The following is a 10,898-nucleotide window of genomic DNA, read 5'->3' on the forward strand; positions in this document are numbered from 1 at the left end:
GTGGATCATGCCCAGTCTTGATGTAGCAGTCTTTATCGATATGGCCCCATCTCTTGCATGATCTGCACTTGATCATATCCGTGCATTCGGGCATGTAGTGGTCCCTTAGGAGACACTGAATGCAGAAAGGCTCCGCGTTGGGTCTGGTCGGTGAGCGGGCCGGTGCGTGATCATGGGAGATTTGAAACCGACTAGAAACCGCCCCGGGATTGACCACAGTTGATTGCATGCAGCTATGATCATGCCCCTGGTTAGCCGCTAAGGATGGACTGCTCGATTTGGTTTGTTGGGTGGATTAGGCATCACGCACGAATACAAATGGATAGGAGTAGTAATCGCTTGAGCATAGGATTTTCTAGGATGTTTGCGGAAGACATGGGTCCATTCGTCCTCCTTCTCTTGGAGGTATAAGTCAAGTTCATAAGAGGAATTGGGGCCTCCATCGCCCCAGAGAAAGAGGTTGAGATTGAATTCTGGCACAGAGATGTTGCCTCCATTTATGATGGTGAAACCCACTTCTTGGGATGAGAGCGAAAACTTGAAGGACAAATGATGTAGCTGCTCGACTTTGAAAAGCGATGCACGTCCTCCAAAACAAGACAAGAGAATTGTACTCATTGATTCTCCTGTGAGGTGGATCTTGGATCGAGTGAATTTCTCCACCAAGATGAACTCCTCATGCTCCCGATCCTCTCTAGAATTGGTGCGCACTCCCCACTTCTTCCATATCTCTTCCTCGAAGGAGTGTCCCTTGGTGAAGTTGAGATCTGACAGTGACATGATGAGGTCAACAGGGGCCGGTGGGAAAGGTTGACAGTGGGAGGGATGCCGGGGGAGTAGGAGGGTTGGGGGGAGGGAGGGAAGCCGGGGCCGGTGGGTGGCCGCCGGGGCCGGTGGGTGGCCGCCGTGGCCAGAGTGACCAGCGACGCGGGCTACCGAGGAGGGCTAGCGAGTAGGGTCTTTTTGATGTGAATGTTGAACTTGTGAGATAAGCGGTTCCAAGAGTGATACAGACGTCTTCGCTATTGACAGAAAGACGAAGAGAGAGAAAGAGGCATGAGAGCCGATGTAGAAAGAGAGATATAAGACTTTCCTCCACGCGGGCGGTTGGGTTTGGAGCGCGCTTGAAAACAATGTCCATGGTTTTACCACCCTTATTTTGAAGAACATTTTTTCTAATGATATAGAAGCATATGACGACTATGGTAGAGTGTTATTATCTCATCTTTTATCATAATATTAATTATCGGGGCAATCGAGTCCTTTCAATGACTCTTGCACCATGTTCTTAGCTAAAATCTACCCTGCGAGCCAACGTTAAGAACAACTCTAAAAATCTTTTCATAAAACTAGTTCTTTTCGCTTCCCGTAACCTTTAGGGGAAGTTGTCTGAAAATAAATTGTGTCAATCCCATGAACTACTTTTCCTAAATCTATTTTTATTTCATTTTTCATTTAACAAAACTACCAAAATGGACCAGGGCCCGCTGGTCAGTGACACACATGAAGGCTATCGGCAGGCGGTGGCGGTGTGAGGTCCTCCAGCAGGCGGCAAGATGGGCGCACGGCGGCCGCCGGAGAGGGGCTGCGGCCCGGCGTGGCGACATGGCGACGGCTCAACGAGGTTCTAGCGGGGCGGCGGCCTGGCGTGGCGACATGGCAACGGCTCGACGAGGTTCTAGCGGGGCGGCGGCTTTTCGGCGGGCCGCACGTGGAAGTTTCAGTCGGCTACAATCTCGCCAAAAAATACAGAAAGGACATCTTCCCATAAATCTGAAGGGAGAAGAGGCATCTTTTATGGGATCCTCTAAGGCCTTGTACAATCCAAGATGCTTAGTAAAATAAGCTGAGTATCTCTCTAGCACCAATGCTTATCTTTATAGCAGATATGCATAATTAAGCATATACCATCTACAAACAAGCATCGGTGCATAAGAAAAATTGATTTGTTTTTTAAACAGCATTGCATATAAGACCTAAATTCCCGCAAAAAAAGAGTATATAAGGCCTAAAGATAAAGTCAGTTCACGTAAACTGTTGGAGAGGTTTTTTTGTTCATCTTCATGCAAAACGGCGGATATTTCCGAGATAGAGAAACTGTTGTTGCTCTAACTAATCACCAGGGCGGCAGCTTTACCCATTGCCCGACACGAATCATCTGTTCCGTGTACCGGCTTCGCAGCACTTCTACAGCATAGCCATGGATTGCAAAGCAAAGCTGCCGCTAAGACGGCGCTGGTCCCTAGTCCTCACCAGCGATCACGGCCCACCCTGTTCGCCGCTGGTATGGCAAAGGTGGGTGCCAGAAATCTGCCCGCCGTTCCTCTGCGCAAACACGACGATCTGATTCGCACGAGGAATTCCCGTGGGCCTGGAGACAGCAGGAGAAACTGGTCAATGAGCACGATGCGGCCTTTGGCGCGGATCGACCGAAGCACTGCAGCTGGACGCCGAGGCGCGAACCAACAGTCCAACGCAGCCGTGGCTGACGGCCGCAGGCACGTGGTCAAACAGTGCGCAGCAGAGACACAGAGCGCAGCGCCAGCCAGCGGAGAAGCCAAGGGCGAGAGGCGAGCCTGCGCCGACACGTCAATTCTGCTGGTCTTCTTTACTTGCAAGCCAAAATGGCCAGCCAGTGGACGCGCGGCGCAGCGGAAGAAAACAAGGCGGGATCTCGTGATCTCTCACAGCGCGCGTGGAGAGATGATTTGTTTTTTAACACCGGCGGGGGCATCGGATGCAATGCAATGCGGAGATCTGTTTTTTGCCTAGGTTAATGGGCGCTTTGCGGATCTGATTCTTTCTGATTAGATCAGAAAGCTGCGTGGATGTTCCTGAGACATTGCTCGTTCGATTCGATGGCACCACACCGTGGCATGGCGTGGCGTGGTAGGGCAGCACTGATGAAAGCATCCGATGTCTGACCTCTCATGCCTGACGCACTTATTCAACAACCGAGGTCATCTCAGGTTCAGAACTGAGCACTGGACCACTACCAAAGTGCGATTTGCAATGTTCGAGGCAGTATGGGTCACCAACACAACGTAATCTTCTTCCAACTTGCCTACTTCCTTAAGAACTGATTAAAGATGAGGCTCTAGCAACCCAAAGGAAATGGCAGTATAGCACTCAGAAGCAAGGCTTGAAGAATTTTAGTTAAACAGATCGGCAAAATACAACGAGGATCACCCACAAGAGCCAAAGAAGACGACCCCACACAAGACCCAACGCGTAAGCCAAAAGCCACCAGCATTTCGCGGGAAGATGGCGGCAGCGTTACATCACCGCGAACCTGCTACACTTTTTTACTGCTGCTAGCCCAGGTTAATCAGCACGCCACACCTAAACAGGGATTAGTGGAGACATTCGAAGGAGGATAGCGGGAAATCGGACCAGCATCAGAGGAAGATGAAGCACTCCATGGACACCAGCGGGTTCTCCAGCGACTCCTTTCCCTCGCCGTCGCCGTCGCCTTGGCCGTCCGCACCGGCACTGGGCTCCGCGACGCTTTCCTCGCCTGCCGTGGTGACGGCGTCCTCTTCCGGCTGCGGCGGTGGAGGGGCCTCCCGAGCCCGCCGCGGCGAGGCGCGGCTGCACGGCCTGCTCGGGACGGGCGGCTTTCGCTGCAGGGACTCGACCGGGCTCGCGGCCCGATGCTGCTCCGGCGACGCCCGCTTCGCCGCGGGCGACGGCGACCTCCGCACGGAGCGATCCCGTGGCTCCCGCCGCGGAGGAGGGGACGGCGAGCCCCGACAGCTGCGGGACCGGACGCCATAGGCGGCGGTGACAGCGCGGTCGCGCCGGACTAGCCCCAGCTCGCCGGAGACAGCGCGCTTCCTGGCCGGCTTCCCCGGCGACCGGTCCGGCCCCGCCAGCGAGCTGGTCGCGACGGACGACTCGGACGCCACCTCGGACCTCTCGTCGGTGGCCATGGACAGGCAGCTCCCGAGATCGCTCACCGCGGGGACGGGGTCGACACTAGCCTTCACCTTCAGCACTTCTTGCTCCTCCACAGCCACTACACTGGCGACGGGCTTAGGCTCGGCCGCCACCTTAGTGCTCGGCGTCTCCGAGAGCACCTCCTTGACCTTCTCCTCCTCCGGCGACGGTGGGGGCGGGGGGTCGCGGTCCTCCGGCTTGTAGCGGCGAGGGACGGCAGCAGAGCCGTCTGGATGCTTCATGCGCTTCTTGCTGAAGCAGCAGCCCATCTCTCCAGCTGCCGCCGGCTCACTGGGCGGCCGTCTCCGGCCTCCGGCGGTCGATGTGGCGGTTGAAATCAGTTAGTGGCAGTGCCGCGGGTAGTGTGTAGTGCTGGTCGTTGGGTTTGTAAAGGCTTCGTTCGCTGCGGGGTACTACTTCGAGGATCTGGGGGAGTGGGGACTGAATTTCTCTACGGTGTACGAGTAGTGGTGAAGCCGGAAGTGGCAATCTTGACGGTGTCGGCTCATAAAATACCGCGCGTAAAGCCGATCTTGATTGATACGACGCCTTACAAAATATACAAAATGTTAGCACGTCATTTTTATATCTACATAAAGCCCATTTTGCATAGAAAGTCACGTGTAAACATGTCTGCGAGGGTACACAGTGTGGCATATCTGAGCCCGTATACGTTTGCGGCTGTGCACGGACGCATTGTCATGGTGAAATCATGGCAGATGGCATGAGATGGCTAAACATGGGGCTGCGTGAGGATGCCGGTGAGTACCGGCGAGGTTGGCATGTGCGAGTGTGAGACACAAGATTTACCCTGGTTCGGGTCCTGCCGAAATGGGATGGTATGCACAAGGACTACAATAGTGCTCTTGGAGTTGTTTGGTGAAGGAGGAAGAATAAGCTAGCTCTCCATTCTTGCCTCTCGTGTGAATTCGTGTGTGCGTTGCGATTTATCCAACCCCCTGCATGGAGGGCTCCTGTGTGGTCTTATAGACTCCCCCACCTCCACAGGGTTACAAAGATAAAGTTACATGGGACACGGGGCCCTGGTGTCATCGTTTGGAGCCGGCAGCAGGGCCCGCTGGGTGCCCAGGTCCGCGGGGCATGGGTCCCGCCGGCCGCACGTCACTGTTGCACGTCTCGCCCCGCGTCACGGATTGGTTGGCGTCGTGGGGCTACAGTGACAAGGGGCGCTGACATCGGTCGCCCTGATCAATGGACATGGCCGCACTGTAGCCACGCTCGTACGGCTGGATGGGACGACCGCTGACCCTCTACTAGGCGGCAAGCAGCCAGCCGGCTGGTCGTGTCGCCGTGCCCAGCCGGCCCGTATCGAGAAGAAGGATGGTGGACCAGCAGGATTGAGGGGCGCCAGCCGGCCCGATGTTTTGAAAAAGTGCTTGAGCTTGATTCGGGCTCCGATGCTTACCCGAGGGTCATCCCCGACACGCGTCCTTATTTATCCTTTGCTATAACCATACTTTTTTAGCTTAATGTTAAATCCATGCAAATTCATGCATGTCCATCATATAGCACCATTCTTTTTCGATAAAAGGGGCCTCATAGCCTCCATTTTCATAACGAAAATGGACATCAACACAAGACTACTCCTACTACACAAGGTTGATGCATCACAACACCCACAGAACATAAGCCTGCATCCTAGATGTCAGTGTGAAAACCGGCAGACCTCGGGGTAGGAGGTCCCGAGCGGTGGATCTCGGACAGATGGTAACAGGAACAGGGAGATGATGTTTACCCAGGTTCGGGCCCTCTCGATGGAGGTTAAACCCTACGTCCTACTCCTGTTTATATTGATATGGATGTATCGAGTACATAGTTGATCTACCTCGAGATCGTCAGATGTGGTCTAACTCTAGGGCTAGGTGAATGATCTTGCGTTGATCTCCCCTCTACGGGCTAAACCCCTTGGCTTATAATATACACGCCAGGTAGGGTATCTAGGGTTACAAGGTCGGTATCTTGGCGAGGCGATAAGAGCTTGGAGTATACGACAAGACTTCGGCAGATGCCCAGTCCTGATCACGCCCCATCGTGCAGCCTCCGGAGTCCATCTTGATAAGAATGAGGGCCCATCAGCCCAATCCGCAGAGCATGAGCTAACTAGGTTAGTACCTCCTAGTTCAGGACACCGTCAGTAGCCCCGAACTGGTCTTCTATGCCGAGGATGATTCCCATGACGAGGATAACCTTGGATCCGAAGTCCTTGGCTCTCTAGACGAGTTCCCCTTCGTGATTTCCAGATTCCCAGACCACCCTTTAAAGGAGTGGTGTAAAACAAAATCTAGCCAAGATCATACATGCCCGAAGAAGCGTGGTAACTTAGCCTCAAAGGCCTACCACATAGGTGTGAACAATTCCACCTAGTTTGAGAACTTTACCGAAGCGGCGCACCCCACGACGGGTCGGGCAGTTACTGCTTCCCCTAAATAGTGGCTCGAGGTGGCCATTTTACTGGCGCATCCCATCGAAGTGGAGATCGTGCCCGTTTTATCAGGGATATCATCAAGATTTTGCCCCCCTATGCATAACGACATCTTTTGTGGGAGTGGAGTTTTTATCGGCGCGACAAGCGGGACTCTTGGCCTTTCAACAGCCTATAAGAGCAAAAAAGAGACCAACGCAAGCAACCATGCTCTCATTTCCCCCGCTTACTGCTTCGTCTAGCTCCACCGCCCAGATCCAATCTCGCACTCCTCTTCCTCAGCGAACCCAAGCTTCTCCTTCTTATGGGAGCAAGAATCAACTAGCATAAAAGTAACGGGAGCATCATGAAGCATATGACTAGCAAATTTAATCCTAACCCACTTCCTATGCATAGAGATTTTTTGAGCAAACAACTTATGGGAGCAATAATCAACTAGCATAGGAAGGCAAAACAAACATGACTTCAAAACTTTCAACACATAGAGAGGAAACTTGAGATTATTGAGATATGTAAAAGCATATGTTCCTCTCTCATAGTAATTTTCAGGTGCATCATGAATGAATTCAACAATATAGCTATCACATAAAGCATTCTTTTCATGATCCACATGCATAAAAATTTTATTACTCTCCACATAAGCAAATTTATTCTCATCCACAATGATGGGAGTATCATATGAAACTCGAATACTAAAAAATGTTTCTACACTAAAAGAGTAATGTTCAAAAAAAAGGGTAATCATAATTATGACAAGTTTTATAAGAACGATCATCACTACTTTTTATAACATAAGTGTCATCACAATAATCATCATAAGTAGCAACCTTGTTCTCATCATAATCAATTGAAACCTCTTCCAAGATAGTGGAAGCATTACTAAATAAAGCCACGACCTCTCCAAATCCACTTTTATCATTATAGTAAGATTCAACACCCTCCAAAATAGTGGGATCATTAATTAGAGTTGACACTCTTCCGAACCCACTTTCATCAACATAATCATCATAAATAGGAGGCATGCTATCATCATGATAATTTTTCTCATCAAAGCTTGGGGGACAAAAATATCATCTTCATCAAACATAGCATCCCCAAGCTTAGCTTATGGCCTTGTATATCATTAGAATCATGGATATTCAAAGAATTAATACCAACAACATTGCAATCATGCTCATCATTCAAAGATTTTGTGTCAAACATTTTATTGAATTCTTCTTCTATCAATTGAGCACAATTTCCTTTCCATCATTTTCACGAAAGACATTATAAAGATGAATAATATGAGGCAACCTCACTTCCATTTTTTCTATAGTTTTATTTTATAAACCAAACTAGTGATAAAACAAGAAACTAAAAGATTCAATTGCAAGATCTAAAGATATACTTTCAAGCACTCACCTCCTCGGCAACGGTGCCAGATAAGAGCTTGATGTCTACTAGACAACTTATTCTTGTAGACTCGTGTTGGGCCTCCAAGCGTAGTGTTTTGTAGGACAGTAGCAATTTTCCCTCAAGTGGATGACCTACGGTTTATCAATCCGTGGGAGGCGTGGGATGAAGATGATATCTCTCAAACAACCCTACAACCAAAGAACAAAGAGTCTCTTGTGTCCCCAACACACCCAGTACAATGGTAAATTTTATAGGTGCACTAGTTTAGCGAAGAGATGGTGATACAAGTGTAATATGGATAGTAGATATAGGTTTTTGTAATATGAAAATATGAAAACAACAAGGTAGCAAGTAGTAAAAGTGAGCAAAACGGTATTGCAATGCTTGAAAACAAGGCCTAGGGTTCATACTTTCACTAGTACAAAATGTCTCAACAATGATAACATAATTGGATCATATAACAATCCCTCAACGCGCAACAAAGAATCACTCCAAAGTTTATATCGGAGAATGTAGGATGAAAACGTGCATCAACCCCTATGCATAGATTACCCCAATGTCACCTCAAGAATCCGCGAGTTGACTGCCAAAACATACATCAAGTGAATCAATATAATACCCCATTGTCACCATGGGAATCCATATGCAAGACATACATAAAGTTTCTCAAATCCAATATTCAATCCAACATAACGAAACCTCAAAGAGAAAGACTCAATTCATCACAAGAAGGTAGAGAGGGAAGAACACCATAAGATCCAAATATATTGACAAAGCTCGCAGTACATCAAGATCGTGCCAAATCAAGAACACGGGAGAGAGAGAGAGATCAAACACATAGCTACTGGTACATACCCTTAGCCCCGAGGGTGAACTACTCCCTCCTCATCATGGTGGCTGTCAGGATGATGAAGATGGCCTGTAGTGATGATTTCCCCCTCCGACAGGGTGCCGGAATGGGGTCCTGATTGGTTTTTCGTGGCTACAGAGGCTTGCGGCGGAGGAACTTCTCATCTAGGATTCTTCTCGGGGTTTTTTGTATTTATAGGAATTTTTGGCGTCGATCTCACATCAAGGGGGTGCCCGAGGGGCCCACAAGCTCGAGTGGCGCGCCCTAGGGGGTGGGTGCGCCCCCAGGCTTGTGGCTCCCTCGTCCACTTCCTGGCCCAGCTCCGGTGCTTTGGGGATCTCTTTTGGTCCATAAAAATAACCATAAATTTTCAGCCCATTCCGGGAACTTTTATTTTTGCACAAAAAACGACAGCACAGTAGTTCTGCAGAAACAGCGTCAGTCTGGGTTAGTTCTAATCAAATCATACCAAAACCATATAAAATTGTTGTAAACATGGCATGAATACTTCATAAATTATAGATACGTTGGAGACGTATCAAACCCAGACAAGGTGGAGGTCATGATCAAGAAGATCAAATAGTGGTCTTCCACAAGGAACCCCAGCTCGCTGATGTCGTCAACATCATGCTCCACCGCCGCATTCTCCCGCTCCAACTCTGGGCCAACCCAATGTGGGAGCACAAATCTGGGGACGTCGGGCCCGTCCTCAACTTTTTCCACACCACATTAGCTGGCATGTGGATGCGGCTATTCAAGATTGCCAAGGACAAGATTCCCAAGGAGGGGGAGGACCTCTGTAACACCCCGGATGTAACTTTCCCAATTTGTACTCCAACTCTTGCCGTTTCCGGCGTTAAGTTATTTTATTTTTCTCGGGTTCGGGTTTTTGTCTCCGTGTGTTGTTATCGTTGTCATGCATCTCATATCATGTCATCATGTGCATTGCATTTGCATACGTGTTCATCTCATGCATTCGAGCATTTTCCCCGTTGTCCGTTTTGCATTCCGGCGCTTCGTTCTCCTCCAGTGGTCATTTCTAGCTTTCTTTTGTGTGTGGGGATTAAACATTTCCGGATTGGACCGAGACTTGCCAAGCGGCCTTGGTTCACTACCGGTAGACCGCCTGTCAAGTTTCGTATCATTTGGACTTCGTTTGATACTCCAACGGTTAACCGAGGGACCGAAAAGGCCTCGTGTGTGTTGCAGCCCAACACCCCTCCAATTTGGCCCAAACCCACCTAAGCCTTCTCCATCATCTAGATCGTTCGATCACGATCGCGTGGCCGAAAACCGCACCTCATTTGGACTCTCCTAGCTCCCTCTACCTCTATTTAAAGGCCTCTCCCCGAAAATCCCGGGTCTTCCCTCGTCCCTAACCCTAAATCCCAGATCCGCCGCCGCTGGACACGTCCGGACGGCGCCGGACACGTCCGACCTGCCCCACCGCCGCCACGTGTCGCCGACCTACTCGCCCGCGCCCCGCGCCCACTTCCCCGCCGGCCCGCCGGGCCCGCCTCCGGCCCCCGCGGCCCGAAGCCGCGCGCCGCCCTTCTCCTCCCGAGCCGGCGCCGCGCTCCGCCGCCCGGCCGGACCACGCTGCCATCGCCGATCATCGCCGCCCCGCCGCCCGAGCTGCTCCCGCCGCCACCGCGCTCCGCCGCCGCGGCTCCGTCGCCTCGCCTCCGCCGCCCTCTGCCGCCGCCTCGCCGTCCTCTCCCTCCTCCGGCGAGCTCCGGCTTCTCCAACTCCGGCCGCCGCCTTGGGGGAACAGTGCGCGCGCCGCCGCCTCGTTTTGCGTGCCCGGGTCAAACCCTAGATCCGGAGGTAAAAATTCGTCTAAGTCCCCGAAATCCCAGATCCAAGTGCCCCTGTTCATAGCCTCGTAACTTTGCATCCGTAGCTCCGTTTTTGGCATATAGCATATCAAAATGTTCATCTCAGAGGGTACATCATTTCATTCCATTGCACCATTTTCATTTGAGTTCATCTTGATGCCAGAAATGCTATTAGAAGAGGGCTACTTGAGATAATTGTCAGATCTGCTGCTCCATTTAGGTTTTTGTCATTTTGCCATGATTAATGTGTGCATGATATGCCCTGATGCTCTACATATGTTTTGTTAAGGGTTTTGTCATCTTTCCAGAGGTGCAACCCATGTATTTTTGTGATGTGTGTGGTGACTAGCACAGGCTTGCTAAGTGGTGCACTTGGTAATTCTGTTTTCAGGGACTTAGCATTTCCACTAAGTCCTTGATCTGTTTATTTCAT

At 50.7% G+C, this 10,898-nt stretch overlaps 1 protein-coding gene across 1 annotated transcript; it reads right to left on the minus strand.

The window, feature by feature from the left end:
- Positions 1-3,132: 3,132 nt before the first annotated feature.
- On the minus strand, positions 3,133-4,451 carry LOC125548698 (uncharacterized). The gene has a single exon (XM_048712249.2). The coding sequence runs from the start codon at positions 4,206-4,208 to the stop codon at positions 3,399-3,401; it is 810 nt and encodes a 269-aa protein (XP_048568206.1). The 5' UTR covers positions 4,209-4,451; the 3' UTR covers positions 3,133-3,398.
- Between the last annotated feature and the right edge of the window lie 6,447 nt (positions 4,452-10,898).

This window comes from Triticum urartu, chromosome 3A (genome assembly GCF_056163025.1).
Source record: "Triticum urartu cultivar PI428250 chromosome 3A, HENAU_Tu73, whole genome shotgun sequence".
NCBI classification, from domain to species: domain Eukaryota; kingdom Viridiplantae; phylum Streptophyta; class Magnoliopsida; order Poales; family Poaceae; genus Triticum; species Triticum urartu.

Coding starts and splice junctions, on each gene's coding strand:
- LOC125548698 (XM_048712249.2), bottom strand. CDS start 4,208: ATGGGCTGCTGCTTCAGCAAGAAGCGCATGAAGCATCCAGACGGCTCT.